A 19,624-nucleotide genomic window follows, 5' to 3' on the forward strand; every position below is an offset into this window, starting at 1 on the left:
ATTACAGGTGCCCACCACTATGCCTGTCTAATTTTTGTATTTTTGGTAGAGACAGCTACTACTTGGCCAGGCTGGTCTCGAACTCCTGGCATCAGATGATCCACCTGCCTCGGCCTCCCAGAGTGCTGGGATTACAGGCATGAGCCACCACACCTGGCTGGCAATGTAATTTTTATATTTAAAAAATGGACTTTTGGCTGGGTGTGATGACTCATGCCTGTAATCCCAGCACTTTGGGAGGCTGAGGCAGGAGGATTGTTTGAGCTTAGGAGTTCAAGATCACCTTGGACAACACAGTGAGACCTTGTCTCTACAAAAAAAAAAAAAAAATTAGCTGGGCGTGATGGTGCACCCTTGTAGTCCCAGCTACTCTCAGGAGGCTGAGGTGAGAGGATTGCTTGAGCCCAGGAGGTCGAGGCTGCAGTGAGCTATGATCGCACCACTGCACTCTAGCCTAGGTGATAGAGCGAGACATTGTCTCAACAAAAAAAGGGGAGGGAGCTTTAGATAGTGTGTTTGTAAATAAACCTTTAACTGTTCGAAGAAAAAGATCTGTTTTACGTGTCAAGATGTGAATAGTGGTTACTTTCCACAGGAAACGGGTAGAGACATGAGGCGGGGGAGTCTCTATTTCTTCAATTATAATGTTCAGTACTACGTGAATTTTAAAAGGAGAGCATGGACTTCCTTTGTGATTTGTTGTTGTTGTTGTTTGCCTCTCTTTCTTCAGAATTGTTAGCCAAATGAAAATAGCTGATGTCAAGAGTTGTTACACGGTGATCTGGTCCAGAAACTTTACCTTCAAACATAAAGACATTAATATTCTAAGTTTCCCTCTGTCATTTCTGAGAAAAAGCGCATTGGTGATACCAGAATGGTCGAGCAGTCCTGTATCCAGACCAGGCGTTCTCACACTTGAGCAAATACCGGAATTGCCTGGAGAGCTTGCTGAAACACAGATCCCGCAGACCCTCACCCTTGAGTTGCAGTTTCAGCACATCTGGGGTCAGGTCACAAAATCTGCATTTCTTCCAAGTTCCCAGGGGGTGTGGCTGCTGCCGATGGGTGGTCCTCACTCTGAGACCTGCTCTTGACCCTCCTTTCTCAACCTGTAGTCCCAGAACCAGCAGCATCAGCATGGCCTAGGAGCTTGTTAGAAATGCAGCATCTTGGACTTTACCCCTGAAACGGAACCTGCACCAACAAGCTCCCCGGTGGCTCCCATGCACGCGACAGTCGGAGAACACTGCCCTAGATGTCCAGAGCCTTTAGTCCAGCACTTTGAGATGCTTTCCGCCAAGCACTAAGCCTTCCACGAGCTCCTGCTCAAGTCCTGGGCCTGTGGTGCTGAGACAGGAGAGTGGTGTCTTGGTTCTCAGGCCTTGGGTGTTAGGAGGTAGGAGGAAGGAGATCCTGATGATGAGAGAGAGACCTCCATGGCCACAGACTGCGGGTGACATGTAGCAGAAACACTTTCTCTTCTTAGGTGCATTCCCACAGCGTGTGAGGGCTCAACAGCACTGCTGAGCCACATCCTCCTGAGCACACAGAGAGGCAGAGGGCTGGACCCTATTCTGGATGCAGACCCCACAGCACCAGGCTGGAGAGTCCCCCTGGCTTAAGTTCTCCCCCTCTGTCAGGTCCTCTCAGAAATGTGCAGTCTGCAAAGCTATTTCTCAAGCAAAATAAAAGCCAGCCAAAGGACGAGGTGAGTGATCACGAGGTCAGGAGATCGAGACCATCCCGGCTAACACGGTGAAACCCCATCTCTACTAAAAAAATACAAAAAAAATTAGCCAGGCATGGTGGCAGGTGCCTGTAGTCCCAGCTACTCAGGAGGTTGAGGCAGGAGAATGGTGTGAACCCAAGAGGCGGAGCTTGCAATGAGCCGAGATCCTGCCACTGTACTCCAGCCTGGGCGACAGAGAGAGACTCCATCTCAAAAAAAAAAAAAAAAAGGGGTCCTCTGGACATTTTAGAGACAAAACAAGCATGATTTCCACCAATTAATTTTATCTCAGTGCCCACATGATGAGATCCATTCTGCAGGCCACATGGCAAACCTAGTTACATTGCCTGGTGGTGGCCAAGGGGGCTATGTCTGGATCGTCAACGCCATTTGATTGCGCCAACCAGCCTCCTCCAATACACACTTGGCTTCCATGATCCAGTGAGACTCAAGAAGAACAACTATTTTCCTCCCACTCACTGCCTAGACTTGTCTCTAAGCCCTTTTACTGCTACAGAGATGACCTAGCACATAGGATCTCGTAAAACTCTGCAGGGTACAACATCAAAATGTTAGCTTTTCCTCTAAAAGACAAAGCAAGAGTGGAAAATGGAAATTACAAACAATAAGGCTCTCCACTAAATAGGTAGGCTGTTTTTCTCTATTAAGCAGTGAAGATGTGCTTCTTCATAACTCCTTTGAATGGATCAATGCCGTCCCGCAGAGTAATGGAGTGATGTTGACTGGTCTCCAAAACAGTGTTCAGAATTGGATGGCTTGCTGAATGTTTGAACAAAAATCAACTTTAAAATAGAGCAAAATGCAATAAAATAATTCCCAAGTGAGTAAGCAGGTGTAAATCTTCCATAAATTTCCCTGATGGCAGAAAAAATAAATAAATAAATAAAAACAACTTTTACCCACACTCCCACCTGTGGAGTATTTACCTGGTATTTACATGCCAGGAGCCATGCTAAACAATGTACAGGATCCCCTAAGCTATTTTCTCAAAAACACTCTGTGGTGGGTACTGTTCCTGTTCTCTTTTTTTATGCAGATGGGAAAACTGAAGCTCAGACATGTTAATTAACTTGCACAAGGCCATACAGCTAGAAACATGGGCAGGCTGGTTTAAGCCTGTAGGCTTAATCATTAGTCTATATTGCCTTCCAATCTTGCGGCCTAATGGGATATCTCCCTTAAGGAAGAAACAGAAAACCCAGTGAGGGGAGGAAGATCCAACTGCCTCTGAAAATATTGGTGGGGGGCACGTTGCTTTTGTGCAAAAGTAACAATCGCCACATAGACCCGTGGGTGTGACGTGTTTCAGGATATGTGAAGGAGGCCCAGATGGCTCATGTATTGCTTTATTAAATGGGGAAGCAGTCACTCCCATCATTGGAAGGAAAAACAAAGGTATGCCTCAGCTCCAGACCAGCTCATCACGGCTGCCAGCTGCAGACACTTCATTTGGTCATGACCCGAGTGTTAGTGCTGACTGCTATGACGTGTCAAAGGGCCCCAGGTCATCAGCCCAGAATGCCAGCACAAGGAGACTTTCTGCTTCTCCATCCTGCTGTCTATGAGACTCATTCTTCATTGCCAGAATGACAGATTGCCTTGTGTCACACTGGGGGAAAACACGCACACACACACACACACACACACACACACAAGCGCACAAACAGGTGATGCTTCAAAGAAGCTCAGCTTCACATGAATAGCATGAGGTGATGTAAATTAAAGAACTCGGGTTACATATGTAATTTCAAATGGGAAAAGGGAGTTGGTTTTTATTATTAAACCAAAAGATGATTTAAAATATGTAAGAGAGTTGGCAACTTCACCATAGAATCATTTTTTGTATATGCTAACCCTCAGAACTGTAAGTTAGAGATCATTCACTGGAAAAAAAATCAATGCCATTCATGTATAAAATGCAGAAAACACCCAAGCCCATAGAAGTTCAAGAGAAATAGAAGGACAGTGGAAGGGCAAGTGAAAATACGGTTGCAAAGAAAAGTCAGCTCAGTGTTAACAACTGGCCTCAAAGCAGATAGAATATAGCATAATAACTGCAAATCGACTTAAAAATCATAAGACAAAAAACAGCTAAGGAAACTGGAACTATGAACTGATTTATGAATGGTCATAATAATAAAAATAATAATTTATTGAAGATCTACTATGTGCCAGACAAGATAGATATTATTTCCATTTTACAGGTGGGGAAACAAATGTAAAGAGATTGAATAACTTACATCACGTGCCACAGATGATAAATGGTAGAGCCTGAATTCAAGCCAGGGGACAGTTGAATCCAAAACCCATAATTGTTTTAGACTATGTGGGAAATGGCTACATTTTTTAAGACTACAAATTGGGAAATGGCACCCAATTTGAGGGACGTCCAGAAGGACCTGGAGCAAACACTCTCAGTGACCTGTCTAACATCTGTTCTCCCTTTCCTCCTTCCTGTCCACCTCAATTCTGTTAGATATTTAGTCATCTAATTTTCATTCCCAAAGGGAATCCTGATTGACCTAAGATGATTTTTAATTAGTATTCTCTACTTATTGGTCTAAGGGTGAGTCCATGACCTTAGATGACCCAGTTATACTGAAGGGAGGAGCATACATTCTATGACTGGGAGAAACACTTCACCCTTCCCTGGATAGGACAAGGAGGCCTGTTGCCCTTTGACCACTGGCAGCCACAGTGTGATGGTGAAAAGAACCTCCTAAACACAAAGGCAACCGCACAAGGATGGCATTGTGATAGAAAAAAAACAAAACAAACATGTTTGTGGAAAAAACTGTTGAGCTGCTGACTTAACCAATTTTGGAAGCTGTCATACTTCTGAATTTCTTATGTAAAATAAAGAATGTCATTATATTTAACTAATTTGAGGCAGAGTTCCTGTCACTGGCATATGAAAGCATCCTAATTAATACTGGCTTCATGCCCATATTATCTTCTTGAATTGCCCATCAATTCCCACGTTGTGCAAGTAGAGATTTATTCCTTTGAATATTTGTGTTTCCTAATAGTTGATGATGGGTAAATAACTATATAACTTTGGAGAGGGAACTATTTTTCTTACCATTGCACCAAAAAAAAAAAAGAGTTGTAAAGAAAAATGTTAACACATTTGACCACATACAAAGCTGAAATGATCCTTTTGTGATTGGTAAGCATGATAACTGGGTTTTCACACTCATGTGAAATGTGCCTCCTTCAAGGCTTGTTACCATGTAGGCATATTACCCAACTGATGTGAAAAAAAAAAAAAAAAAAAACTGAGTCCGCGTACCTTCTAGTCCCGCCATGGCCGCTCTCACCCGGGACCCCCAGTTCCAGAAGCTGCAGCAATGGTATCGCGAGCACGGCTCCGAGCTGAACCTGCGCCGCCTCTTCGATGCCGACAAGGATCGCTTCAACCACTTCAGCCTGACCCTCAACACCAACCATGGGCATATCCTGCTGGATTACTCCAAGAACCTGGTGACGGAGGATGTGATGCGGTTGCTGGTGGACCTGCCAAGTCCAGGGGCGTGGAGGCCGCCCGGGAGCGGATGTTCAATGGTGAGAAGATCAACTACACCGAGGATCGAGCTGTGCTGCACGTGGCTCTTCGGAACCGGTCAAACACACCCATCCTGGTAGATGGCAAGGATGTGATGCCAGAGGTCAACAAGGTTCTGGACAAGATGAAGTCTTTCTGCCAGCGTGTCCGGAGCGTGACTGGAAGGGGTACACAGGCAAGACCTTCAGGGACGTCATCAACATTGGCATTGGCGGCTCCGACCTGGGACCCCTCATGGTGACTGAAGCCCTTAAGCCATACTCTTCGGAAGGTCCCCGCGTCTGGTATGTCTCCAACATTGATGGAACTCACATTGCCAAAACCCTGACCCAGCTGAATCCCGAGTCCTCCCTGTTCATCATCGCCTCCAAGACCTTTACCACCCAGGAGACCATCACGAATGCGGAGACGGCGAAGGAGTGGTTTCTCCAGGCGGCCAAGGATCCTTCTGCAGTGGCGAAGCACTTTGTTGCCCTGTCTACTAACACGACCAAAGTGAAGGAGTTTGGAATTGACCCTCAAAACATGTTCGAGTTCTGGGATTGGGTGGGAGGACGCTACTCGCTGTGGTCGGCCATCGGACTCTCCATTGCCCTGCACGTGGGTTTTGACAACTTCCAGCAGCTGCTCTCGGGGGGTCACTGGATGGACCAGCACTTCCGCACGACGCCCCTGGAGAAGAACGCCCCTGTCCTGCTGGCCCTGCTGGGTATCTGGTACATCAACTGCTTTGGGTGTGAGACGCATGCCATGCTGCCCTATGACCAGTACCTGCACCGCTTTGCTGCGTACTTCCAGCAGGGCGACATGGAGTCCAATGGGAAATACATCACCAAATCTGGCACCCGTGTGGACCACCAGACAGGCCCCATTGTGTGGGGGGAGCCTGGGACCAATGGCCAGCATGCTTTTTACCAGCTCATCCACCAAGGCACCAAGATGATACCCTGTGACTTCCTCATCCCGGTCCAGACCTAGCACCCCATACGGAAGGGTTTGCATCACAAGATCCTCCTGGCCAACTTCCTGGCCCAGACAGAAGCCCTGATGAGGGGGAAATCAACGGAGGAGGCCCGAAAGGAGCTCCAGGCTGCAGGCAAGAGTCCAGAGGACCTTGAGAGGCTGCTGCCACATAAGGTCTTTGAAGGCAATCACCCAACCAACTCTATTGTGTTCACCAAGCTCACACCATTTATGCTTGGAGCCTTGGTCGCCATGTATGAGCACAAGATCTTTGTTCAGGGCATCATCTGGGACATCAACAGCTTTGACCAGTGGGGAGTGGAGCTGGAAAAGCAGCTGGCTAAGAAAATTGAGCCTGAGCTTGATGGCAGTGCTCAAGTGACCTCTCACGATGCTTCCACCAACGGGCTTATCAACTTCATCAAGCAGCAGCGCGAGGCCACAGTCCAATAAACTCATGCTCAGCCGCAGCCTCCTCTGTGATTCCTCTTTCTCTTCTTGTCCCTGCTCCCCAGAGCCGGCACTGCATGGTCCTGGACACCACCCAGAGCGCCCTCTGCTTTTGGGCTTGGACCACTAGCCCTTAGCGGGGAGGGATGATCTCAAATTGCTACCCCCAGCCCCTCCATGTCTTCGTTCCCTCTGCGTTACAATTGGCTGAAGTGTTTTTGTGCAGCTGACTTTTCTGACCCATGTTCACGTTGTTCACATCCCATGTAGAAAAATAAAGATGCCACAGAGGAAAAAAAAAAAAAAACTTAAAATTTTTGCATATAAAAATTTGATAAAATGTAAAAGGAAATAAAAAACTACAGAACATTTTTTCCATATACAATACAAAAAGTTAATATTCTTTTTACCTAAAAAGCTCTACAAATAGGTGAATTCTCCAAAAGGAAAATGTATAAAGGATGTGAACAAGCAAAGGACACTAAACAGATTTTTAAATGTTCTATCTTACTAGTAACCAAAGGAATACAGCTTAAAATATGATACCACGTTCATTTACCAAATTTGCATGTTTCTTCTTTAATAAGAATGTGCTGGCTACTGGCTGGGTGCCTCAGCACTCTTCAGGCTCCATCAGGCTAGCCTCAGCCTGTTACATTGGCAGCAGAAGGAAGTACACAAGGCCTCTTCAGGCGCGACCTTAGAACTGGCACACTGTCACTTCCAATGCATCTTATCAGCCAAAACAAGTCAAAGATCAGCAAAGATTGGAGGGAACTAACACTGCCTCTTTATGGGAAGATTTTCAAATTATATTTCAAAGGTTGTGGTTAGAGGGAAAGGTGGAGAATTAGGGCCAATTTTCAATCAATTGCAAGTATGTACTAATTATTTCAATAACATTTTTATCAGAGATTTATGTATATCTGGCTATATATCATCTAGATATAGCTATATACACATATATATGTGATGTACACAGATATACAGACAGATAGGCCATCTGTTGAAATCTATTCCAAATTAAATGAGCACTACCCAAAAGAGAATAAACAAAAGGCAAATAAGTCTGTGAAAAGATGCTCAATAGCACTAGTTGCCATGAAAATGTGAATTACAACCAAATGAGACACTACTACCTTCCCACCAGAATGGCTAAAACTAAAAAAAAAAAAAAAAGACAATGCCACATATTGGCAATGAGGTATGTAGTTACTAAGACTCATACACTGCTAGTCGGAACGTAACTTGGTAGAACCACTCTGGAACTTGTCCATCTCTACCCAATTGAATATATGTTCACTCTTTGACCTAGCAATCCTGCTCCTACATGTATCAGAGGACAAGTTTAAGAATATTCACAGGAGTATTCATTATAGCCCAAATCCTTATTTTATTCTATTTTATTTTATTTTATTTTATTTTTTGAGACAGAGTCTCGCTCTGTCACCCAGGCTGGAGTGCAGTGGCGTGATCTCGGCTCACTGCAACCTTCGCCTCCCAGGTTCAAGCAATTCTCCTGCCTCAGCAGGGATTACAGGCATCTGCCTCCACGTTCAACTGATTTTTGTATTTTTAGTAGAGGCGGGGTTTTGCCACATTGGCCTGTCTGGTCTTGAACTTCTGGCCTTAAGTGAACTGCTGCCCGCCTCATCCTCCCAAATTGCTGGGATTACAGGTGTGAGCCACTGTGGCCCAAATCAATTTAAATGTTCATCAACAATAGAATGGATAAATATAGATGTTCCTCGACTTTCAATGTTACGTCCCAATTAAACCATCATAAGTTGAAAATATTGTGGTAAAAAATGCATTTAATACACCTAACCTTACTGAACACTGTACCTTAGCCTAGCCCCTACCTAACACAAAACCTATTTTATAATAATGTTGAATAACTTATGTAATTTATTGAATACTGTACTGAAAGCAAAAAACAGAATAGTTGTATGGGTACTCAAAGTATGGTTTCTACTGAACGCACATTGCTTTCATGCTGTCATAAAGTGGAAAAACGATAAGCCAAACCATCTGAGGTCGGGGACTGTCTGTAAATTATGAAGTTTTCCCACAAAATGGAATATTATACAGCAATAAAAAGAGCAAATACAGCTGCTAGCAACAACCTTGATAACTCTAACAGACGTAAGTTTGAGTGAAAAAAACAAACAAACAAACAAACAAAATGATCCAAAAAAGCACAGTTGAGCTTGATCAACACGGGCTTGAGCTGCACAGGTCCCTTAGACTCAGACTCTCTTTAGCCTCTGCCACCCATCAGACAGCAAGGCCAACCCCTCCTCTTCCTCCTCCTTCTCAATCTGCTCAATGTGAAGATAAGGATGAAGACTTTTATGATGATACTCTTCCTTCTAATGAATAGTAACTATATTTTCTCTTCTTTACTATTTCTTAATCACAATTTCTTTTCTCTAGATTTTTTTTGTAAGAATACAGTATATAATACATATACAAAAATATGTTTATTGGTTGTTTGTGTTATCAGTAAGACTTCGGGCCAATAGTAGGCTATTGGTAAAGTTTTTGCAAAGTCAAAAGTTATAAATGGATTTTTGACTGTGTGGAGGGTCACTGTCCCTAACCTCTGAGCTATTCAAGGGTCAACTGTATATATTTATGATTCCAATGCTATAAAGTTCACACACTGGTAAAACTCATCTGTGGTTACAGGAATCAAAATAGTAGTCGCCTTTGGCAACAGGCCAGGCGATCCAGACGTGGCACAAGGAAGGCATCTAGGGTACTGCTAACATACTGGTCTTGATCTGGATTGTGGTTTTACTTGGCAAAAATTCAAGCTGTACACTTAAAATCTGAGCTCTGAGCTGTGTATATGTTATACTTAGTCATATCTACAATAGTAATGTTTGTAATATAATAGTAAGAATTAGATTTGTTTTAAAGTGTCTCCTATTAAAATGCAAACACCTCTCAGGGAGAGTCCTCATTTTAACCCATCACAGAGCTCTCCTGAGTGGGGACCGGTTGAGCATGAGCTGGGTGCCAGATAAGAGCCTGCAGGGCTGGCCGGGACTCAGAGACCATCCTCTGTAGTGGTGAGAGGGGACAGACTCTAAAGACACTCGTGGGAAGACAATGAGCACTGCCAGTTGGCAGTGACAGCAGAGGGCCCAGAGAATATGTATGCAAAGGGCAGGTCCTCGCTGATGGCAAAACCAGGCTCAGTGTTCTTGGATCTAGACAGCTCTGTTTGTTACCCAGCTCCTTCCCGCTCTGCTCCTGTCCTCTAACGAAGCATGAGATGTGGCTTTCATGATTTTGCTGGCCCTTTTAAATTACCCACACATAGCAGAGCAGAGACCATAACGCTAGTTTCTAGTGAGAGTTGCTGCAGAAATGTCATGAGACATGACAGTAAGTTTAAAGGGACTTAGAAGGTACCCAGCTGAAAGGGCTCTTTCTTATAGCTCTCTGTCATGTCCCCTCTCCTTTTTAACTCCATTTTCTCCATCTAATCCCTCATTGTCAACATATTTTGAATTCCTTCATTGATAAAAAAGAGATCCATGTTCCCTAGCCTTGAAGCCACCTAATGGATATTTGGGACAAGCTGCTAGAATACAAGGAAGGAGGATATTAATAAAAAGATACAACTCATTCAGGAGGACCCTGCATTAAGGCAGACTATTAATACAAATCATTGCACTTCTATAACAGCAGGGGGGATTTATCATTTCATTTATCCAGACTTTGCTCAAGAATCTTTAAATGTGCCACAGTTTGCCCCATAGGCATCTGAAAGCACATGTGATTTTAACCAGTGTAATGTTTGATTACGTCTGGCCCCCTATCAAGGTTGATAATAAATGTGATTTACAAAAATGTAGCAAAGTAGGTCACTGCTATCTGCAAACATGGCTCACAATAATCAAAGGAACATAGGAAGAAAATGATGGGAACACAGGAAGAAAATTTCCAAGATGTGAAATTAAATAGTGTGCCTTTTCTGGACAGATAGAATCCACCGCAAAAGCACAACACTGATCTGCTTTTCAGCCACCAGACTTACTCTTCTTGTAGCCACGTATGACTAAGCCCTAGGGCAATGGAAATAAAATCAGAAACCATTTGGTAAGTAGAATCTTGGGATATTATATTGACCTGTGTGTCCTTCATGGTGTCCCACCCTGTTAAGCCAATCAGTGCCCCAGCTAAATCCTAACCCAAATAGGCAGAGGATTATACAAATAAGCCAAAGTCATAGTCACTTCCCAAGTACCTCTCTGGCAGTCCCACCAATCTACTGATGCAGTATCATGACCACCCACATAACAAAGGAAGGACTATTATCAGGATACCCTGCTACCCTACCTATAACCCTGAGAGATCTTATGTTTCCAACTGGCAGCATGATCAATTTTCTTAGCACCCAGAGCTAACTGCAAATGTTCAGGGTTCTAGGTTTTATATACCAGTGAAAGGAAAATATGTATTCTTCTTTTATCCAACAATTGCTATGTTTATCAAGGGCTATAACTGGGCCCAAATCCTAGACAGAGCAGGCTCACTTAATAAGGGTGTTCTAATGCAACAGCTGGACACAAAAAGAAAAGGAAAGAAACAAAGAAAAGCCACTGTGCAGATATCTAAGGAATCCAATCCTGATCTCATTTTCACAAAATTATGAAGTCCCAACAGCACATAGCAGTTACAAATTCTGCTTCATGAATCTTCATTCATTCACCCAATCAATGTGCCCTGACCATTAGCTGTGAGCTAGAAACTGCTGGGGGTGAGGAAAGCAGTGATTATTAATAAGATATAACCCCTGGCCTTAAGAAACCTTGAGCAGTGGGAATATCTGTGTGTGTACACATGCTCAGAAATAACTGAGTGTGCAAGTGCTATGACTGGGGATATAAGGCCTCTAACAAGTATAGCAGGCTGACTCAGGCCACCCACAGATCAGGTCCTAATCCCTGGAACCTGTAAATGTTAACTTATAAGGAAAAGGGGTCTTTACAGATGTGATTAAGTTAAGGATATTGGCATGAGGAGATTATCCTGATGGGCCCTAAATCCAATCATAAATGTCCTTATATGAGAGAGAAAGAGGGAGATTTGATACAGACACACAGTAGACATGGCCATGAGAAGACAGAGGCAGAGATCAGAGTGATGCAGCCACAAACCAAGGAATGCCAGCAGCCACTAGAAGCTGAAACAATCAAGAAAGGGCTTCTCCTCCAGAACCTTCTGAGGGTATGCGGCCTGAACTACATTCCGACTTTGGACTCTGGCCTTCAGTGTTGTGACCAAATTCATTCCTGTGTTTTAAGCCATCAAGTTTGTGGTCATTTGTAACAGTGGTCACAGGAAACTGATACACCAAAAGTTGGGAAAGTCTTTCCATGGGGGGAGAAAAAAAAATGCCTGAGCTGAGTTTTAGAAGGTGTGGAGATGGAAAGTGAGAAGTCAGTGGTTGGTTGTGGCTGGTGTAGAAAATGCAAGGCGGCACCACTTCTCAGCCTTTTAGCTAAGACCAAGTGTAGTATATGTTCCTATCAGTTTAAAATGCAAGAAAGTGAGAAATTAGTCCAGTCGTGGGCTACATTATGGGGTTACATTATACATTGTCAATTATTTGTTTTGTTTGACATTTATTCATGGTAAATGAAAGGGAGCTATTGCAAGGCATTCAGCCATTTACAATTTAGATTTACATTTCAGAAAGGTCTCTCTACCTGTACTGTAGAGACTTTTACCACCCCCACCCCTATATCCAGTCTATTGGGAAATCCTATGGACTCTATATTCCAAATACATCCAAATTCCTGCTTCTTTCCCTGTAGCCACTGTTACCATTCTGACCCAAGCCATGGTCATCTCTTTGGATTTTGAAATAGCCTTCCGTTTGGTTCTCTACTTTTCTTCTTGCCTGTCTGCAGCCTACTCTCAACACAGCAGTCAGCATGTCATTTAAATCAGATCAAGTCACTCCTCTCCTTCCCATTTCACTCAGAACAAGAGTCAAAGCCCTAGAATGCCCCTTCCCGTGCTCCACTGCCTCACACCCCAGTCCTGACCTCCCTCCCTCACCCTGAGGCAGACACAGTGCCTCCTCCCTGCTACTCCCTGAACACACCAACCCAGTCCTGCCTCCGGCTTTTCACACACTGGTTTCTTTGTTTGGAATGATTTGTCTCTTTGATATTCCTTACCTCCTTCAAGTCTTTGCCTAAATGTCACTGTCTTGATGAGGTCTACCCTAACACACACTGTATTTTAAAGTGCAATCTCCCTCTTACCCTGCTTTTCCTCTTTTCTTCCATATCTTCTAACGTGTCTGATATAGTTTGGATGTATGTCCCCTCCAAATCTCAAGTTGAAATGTAAACCCCAGTGGTGGAGTGGGGCTTGGTGGAGGGGTTTGGGTCACGGGGGCAGATCCTTCATTAATGGCTCGGTGCTGAGTTCTCCCTCTGAGTTCATGCAACATCTGGTTGTTTAAGAGAGTGTGACACCTCCCCCTACTCTTGCTCCCACTCTCACCATGTGGCGCCTGCTTCCCCTTCACCTTCCACCATGATTGGAAGCTTCCTGAGGCCCTCATCTAGAGCAGATGCCAGCACCATGCATTCTGTACAGCCTGCAGAACTGTGAGCCAAAATAAATCACTATTTTTTATAAATTATCCCAAACTTAGGTATTCTTTTATAGCAAGAATGGACAAATACAATATCTAAATTTACTTATTGTGTCTCTTATTTAATGTCCATCTCCCCCTCTAAAATGTAAGCTCCATGGAGAAAGGAATCTTTGTTTTGCTCATAGCCAAAACCCAAGTGCTGACACATAGCAAGTGCTGAAAAAATATTTGTTGAATAATTAAGTGAACAATGAATGGGAATGGGATGGAGCAGAGGTGACCCTGGAGGCTGGGAAGTCAGATGAGCTCAGAGAACTGCATAGTGTTCCTGACTCTAAAATGATGTAATCAATGGCAAGCCTTTAACTGTTAACTTGAAAGGATGACAAAAAATATATATATATGTGGTTCTGAAAGTAAACTAATTAGCCAACAATGATTTGCTAGACTATATTATGTCAGTGTTAAAATAGATTTCAGTAAACATTCTGAACATTGGGCTTAAAAGTCATTTAACAAATATGGATTAAGCTATTATGATAGTGAAGGACATTCAAACATTGAATCTCAGAAACTTTACAATTTGATAAGAGAAATAAGGTATCTAGAAGATTGTCACATAATTTAGAGGGGTTTTGTAAGTAGGCTGTTATAAGAATATTTGTAACAATGCAGCAACTATAAACAAGCAATGCTGACCAAGCCATTCTCACATATAGTATAGCTTGAGTATAAATTAAAGCAGCGTTTTTGAAAAGCATTTTGGTAATACATATTAATAGCCTTAAACATTTTTATTCCACGATCTAAACTAAAGAGAAAAAAGTGTACAGGAAAAACTGAGAAAAAATATGCCAATTTGTTAACAATGATTCCTTCCAAAGAATAAATCACCAAATTCCAGTGACTTAACCCAACAGTTTCATGTGACAGTGAAACCCAGTGGTCCTAGTCAGCAGGGGGTGCTCGTCCATTCAGTGATTAAGGGATCCAGACTCCTTCCATCTCCTGGTTCCTCACATCCCCTAGAGCCTAATTATCAATTGCTTCCTTCCAGCAGACAGAAAAACATCTTGAGGAAAGTACACTAGTAACTTCAAAGTCTTGGCTTGAAAGTGACCTGTTTACACATCACTGGTCACATGTAGATGCAGTGGGTGAGAGATAGGGGCTGCAAAATCTATCCCCAGACTAATTATGGAAAAAGGAACAAGACGTTTGGTGGACAGTAAAGTGAGCCTTCTCTGCCACAGGGGGATATTCTTCTCCTTCATATGTATATTTTCTAAACGTTCTGTAATGAACAAGCACTGCTTTAATAATGAGGAAAAAATCATACATTTATATATACATATATACATACACACACACACACATATATATGTCTGCAAAAAGAAAAAAGTTAACAATCTTTGATCCAGTAAATTCATTCTTTAAATGTATAATAAATAAATAGACTGTGGGGGATGGCTGGCAAAATGGTCACATAGGAACAGCTTCAGTCCGCAGCTCCCAGCAAGATCAGTGCAGCAGGCGGGTGATTACTGCATTTCCAGTGGAGGTACCCGGTTCCTCTCATTGGGACTAGTTAGACAGTGGGTGCAGCCCATGGAGAGCGAGCTGAAGCGGGGTGGGGTATCGCCTCACCCAGGAAGCGCAAGCGGTCAGGGAACTCCCTCCCCTAGCCAAGGGAAGCCCTGAGGGACTGTGACATGAGGGACCGTGCCATGAGGGACTGTGCATTCCGGCCCAGATACTATGCTTTTCCCATGGTCTTCCCAACCCGCTGACCAAGCAATTCCCTCGGGTGCCTATACCACCAGGGTCCTGGGTTTTAAGCACAAAACTGGGTGGCCATTTGGGCAGACACCAAGCTAGCTGCAGGAGTTTTTTTTTTATACCCCAGTAGTGCTTGGAACACTAGTGAGACAGAGCCGTTCACTCCCCTGGAAAGGGGGTGCTGAAGCCAGGGAACCAAGTGATCTTGCTCAGAGGATCCCACCCCCACACAGCTCAGCAAGCTAAGATCCACTGGCTTGAAATTATCGCTGCCAGCACAGCAGTCTGAAGTCAACCTGGGACACTCGAGTTTGGCAGGGGGAAGGGCATTACCGAGGCTTGAGTAGGCGGTTTTCCGCTCACAGTGTAAGCAAAATCACTGAGAAGTTCAAACTGGGCAAAGCCCACTGCAGCTCAGCAAAGCTGCTGCAGCCAGACTGCATCTCTAGATTCTTCCTCTCTGGGCAGGGCATCTCTGAAAGAAAGACAGCAGCCCCAGTCAGGGACTGTGGGCGCAGCTTTAGCAGACTTAAACGTTCCTGCCTGCTGGCTCTGAAGAGAGCAGCAGATCTCCCAGCACAGCGCTCAAGCTCTGCTAAGGGACAGACTGCCTCCTCAAGTGGGTCCGTGACCCATGCGCCTCCTCATGGGGAGACACCTCCTAGCAGGGATCAACAGACACCTTATACAGGAGAGCTCCAGCTGGCATCTGGTGAGTGCCCCTCTGGGACGAAGCTTCCAGAGGAAAGAACGGCAGCAATCTTTTCAGTTCTGCAGCCTCCGCTGGTGATACTCAGGCAAACAGGGTCTGGAGTGGACCTCCAGCAAACTCAAGCAGACCTGCAGCAGAGGGGCCTGAAGGGGCCTGAATGTTAGAAGGAAAATTAACAAACAAAAAGGAATAGTATAAACATTAACAAAAAGGATGTCCACACAAAAACCCCATCCAAAAGTCACCATCATCAGACCAAAGGTCGATAAATCTATGAATGAAAGATGAAGAAAAACCAGTGCAAAAAGGCTGGAAATTCCAAAACCAGTATGCCTCTTCCCCTCCAAAGAACCACAAGTCCTCGCCAGCAAGGGAACAAAACTGGATGGAGAATGAGTTTGACAAATTGACAGAAGTAGGCTTCAGAAGGTGGGTAATAACAAACTCCTCTGAGCTAAAGGAGCATGTTCTAACCCAATGCAAGGAAGCTAAGAACCTTGAAAAAAGATTAGATGAATTGTTAACTAGAATAACCAGTTTAGAGAAGAACATAAGTGACCTGGTAGAGCTGAAAAACACAGCACGGGAACTTTGTGAAGGATGCACAAGTATCAGTAGCCAAATCAATCAAATGGAAGAAAGGATCTCAGAAATTGAAGATCAACTTAATGAAATAAAGCATGAAGTCAAGATTAGAGAAAAAATACTAAAAATGAAAGAACAAAACCTCCAAGAAATATAGACTATGTGAAAAGACCAAACCTACATTCAATTGGTGTACCTGAAAATGACAGGGAGAATGGAACCAAGTTGGAAAACACTCTTCAGGATATTATCCAGGAGAACTTCCCCAATCTAGCAAGACAGGCGAACATTCGAATTCAGGAAATACAGAGAACACCACAAAGATACTCCTCAAGAAGACCAAGACACATAATCATCAGATTCACCAAGGTTGAAATGAAGAAAAAAATGTTAAGGGCAGCCAGAGAGAAAGGTTGGGTTACCTGCAAAGGGAAGCCCATCAGACTAAGAGCGCATCCCTTTGCAGAAACCCTACAAGCCAGAAGAGCCTGGGGGCCAATATTCAACATTCTTAAAGAAAAGAATTTTCAACCCAGAATTTCATATCCAGCCAAACTAAGCTTCACAAGTGAAGGAGAAATAAAATCATTTACAGACAAACAAATGCTGAGAGATTTTGTCACCACCAGGCCTGTCCTACAAGAGCTCCTGAAGGAAGCACTAAATATGGAAAGGGAAAACCAGTACCAGCCACTGCAAAAACATACCAAATTGTAAAGACTATCAGACTATAAGAAACTGTATCGACTAACAGGCAAAATAATCGGCTAGCATCATAATGACAGGATCAAATTCACACATAACAATATTAAGCTTAAATGTAAATGGGCTAAATGCCCCAATTAAAAGACACAGACTGGCAAATTGGATAGAGTCAAGACCCATAAATGTGCTGTTTTCAGGAGACCAATCTCAAGTGCAAAGACACACATAGGCTCAAAATAAAGGGATGGAGGAATATTTACCAAGAAAATGGAAAGAAAAAAAAAAAACAGGGGTTGCAATCCTACTCTTTGACAAAACAGACTTTAAACCAACAAAGATCAAAAGAGACAAAGAAGGCCATTACATAATGGTAAAGGGATCAATGCAACAAGAAGAGCTAACTATCCTAAATATATATGCACCCAATACAGGAGCACTCCGATTCATAAAGCAAGTTCTTAGAGACCTACAAAGAGACTTAGACTCCCACACAATAATAGTGGGATACTTTGACACCCCATTGTCAATATTAGACAGATCAATGAGACAGAAAATTAACAAGGATATTCGGGACTTAAACTCAGCTCTGGAACAAGAGGACCTAATAGACATCTACAGAACTCTTCACCCCAAATCAACAGAATATACATTCTTCTCAGCACCACATCGCACTTATTCTAAAATTGACCACATAATTGGAAGTAAAACACTCCTCAGCAAATGCAAAAGAATGGAAATTATAACAGTCTCTCAGACCACAGTGCAATCAAATTAGAACACAGGATTAAGAAACTCACTCAAAACCACACAACTACATGTAAACAGAACAAACTGCTCCTGAATGACTACTGGGTAAATAACTAAATTAAGGCCAAAATAAATAAGTTCTTTGAAACGAATGAGAACAAAGACATAATGTACCAGAATCTCTGGGACACAACTAAAGCAGTGTTTAGAGGGAAACTCATAGCACTATATGCCCACAGGAGAAAGTGGAAAAGATCTAAAATCAACACCCTAACATCACAATTAAAAGAACTAGAGAAGCAAGAGCAAACAAATTCAAATGCTAGCAGAAAACAAGAAATAACTAAGCTCAGAGCAGAACTGAAGGAGACATAGACATGAAAAACACTTCAAAAAATCAATGAATCCAGGGGCTGGTTTTTTAAAAGGATTAACAAAATAGATAGACCACTAGCCAGACTATCACGAAAAAATAAGAGAAGAATCAAATAGACACAACAAAAAATGATAAAGGGGATATCACCAATGATCCCACAGAAATACAAACTACCATCAGAGAATACTATAAATACCTCTACATAAATAAACGACAAAATCTAGAAGAACTGGATAAATTCCTAGTCACATACACCCTCCCAAGACTAAACCAGGAAGAAGTCAAATTCCTGAATAGACCAATAACAAGCTCTGAAATTGAGGTAGTAATTAATAGCCTATCAAGCAAAAAAAAGCCCAGGATCAGACAGATTCAGAGCCAAATTCTACCAGAGGTACAAAGAGAAGCTGGTACCATTCCTTCTGAAACTATTCCAAGCAATAGAAAAAGAGGGACTCCTCCCTAATTTATTTTATGAGGCCATCATCATCCTGATACCAAAACCTGGCAGACACAGCAAAAAAAGAAAATTTTGGGCCAATATCCCTGATGAACATCAATGGGAAAATCCTCAATAGTGGCAAACTGAATCCAGCAGCACATCAAGAAGCTTATCCACCACGATCAAGTCGGCTTCATCCATGGGATGCAAGGCTGGTTCAACATACACAAATCAATAAACATAAACCATCATATAAACAGAACTAATGACAACAAGCACATGATTATCTTGATAGATGCAGAAAAGGCCTTCAATAAAATTCAACACCCCTTTATGGTAAAAACTCTCAATAAACTAGGTATTGATGAAACATATCTCAAAATAATAAGAGCTATTTATGACAAACCCACAGCCAATATCATACTGAATGGGCAAAAACTGGAAGCATTCCCTTTGAAAACTGGCATAAGACAAGGATGCCTTCTGGGATGCCCTCTCTCACCACTCCTATTCAACATAGTGTTGGAAGTTCTGGTCAGGGCAATCAGGCAAGAGAAAGAAATAAAGGGTATTCTAATAGGAAAAGAGGAAGTCAAATTGTCTCTGTTTGCAGATGACATGATTGTATATTTAGAAAACCCCATTGTCTCAGCACAAAATCTCCTTAAGCTGATAAGCAACTTCAGCAAAGTCTCAGAATACAAAATCCATGTGCAAAAATCACAAGCATTCCTATACACCAATAATAGACAGAGAGTCAAATCATGAATGAACTCTCATTCACAATTCCTACAAAGAGAATAAAATACCTAGGAATACAACTCACAAGGGATGTGAAAGACCTTTTCAAGGAGAACTACAAACCACTGCTCAAGGAAATAAGATACGACACAAACAAATGGAAGAACATTCCATGCTC

The 19,624-nt window shown here is 42.9% G+C and overlaps 1 protein-coding gene and 2 non-coding genes across 3 annotated transcripts; all 3 read left to right on the forward strand.

The window, feature by feature from the left end:
- Positions 1-4,904: 4,904 nt before the first annotated feature.
- Positions 4,905-5,006, forward strand: LOC112425484 (small nucleolar RNA U13). The gene has a single exon (XR_003016541.1). It is a non-coding gene; the product is annotated as a small nucleolar RNA U13 (small nucleolar RNA).
- Positions 5,007-5,036: 30 nt separating this feature from the next.
- On the forward strand, positions 5,037-6,769 carry LOC105475223 (glucose-6-phosphate isomerase-like). Its single transcript, XM_011730318.3, is given in 3 exon segments — positions 5,037-5,264; positions 5,267-5,467; positions 5,470-6,769. Coding segments are annotated over 3 exon segments (1,671 nt in total). The 5' UTR covers positions 5,037-5,056; the 3' UTR covers positions 6,732-6,769.
- A 5,457-nt stretch (positions 6,770-12,226) lies between these two features.
- On the forward strand, positions 12,227-12,425 carry LOC112425468 (U2 spliceosomal RNA). The gene has a single exon (XR_003016527.2). It is a non-coding gene; the product is annotated as a U2 spliceosomal RNA (small nuclear RNA).
- Positions 12,426-19,624: the final 7,199 nt, after the last annotated feature.

The sequence above is a fragment of the Macaca nemestrina genome, chromosome 6, assembly GCF_043159975.1.
Source record: "Macaca nemestrina isolate mMacNem1 chromosome 6, mMacNem.hap1, whole genome shotgun sequence".
Lineage (NCBI taxonomy): Eukaryota > Metazoa > Chordata > Mammalia > Primates > Cercopithecidae > Macaca > Macaca nemestrina.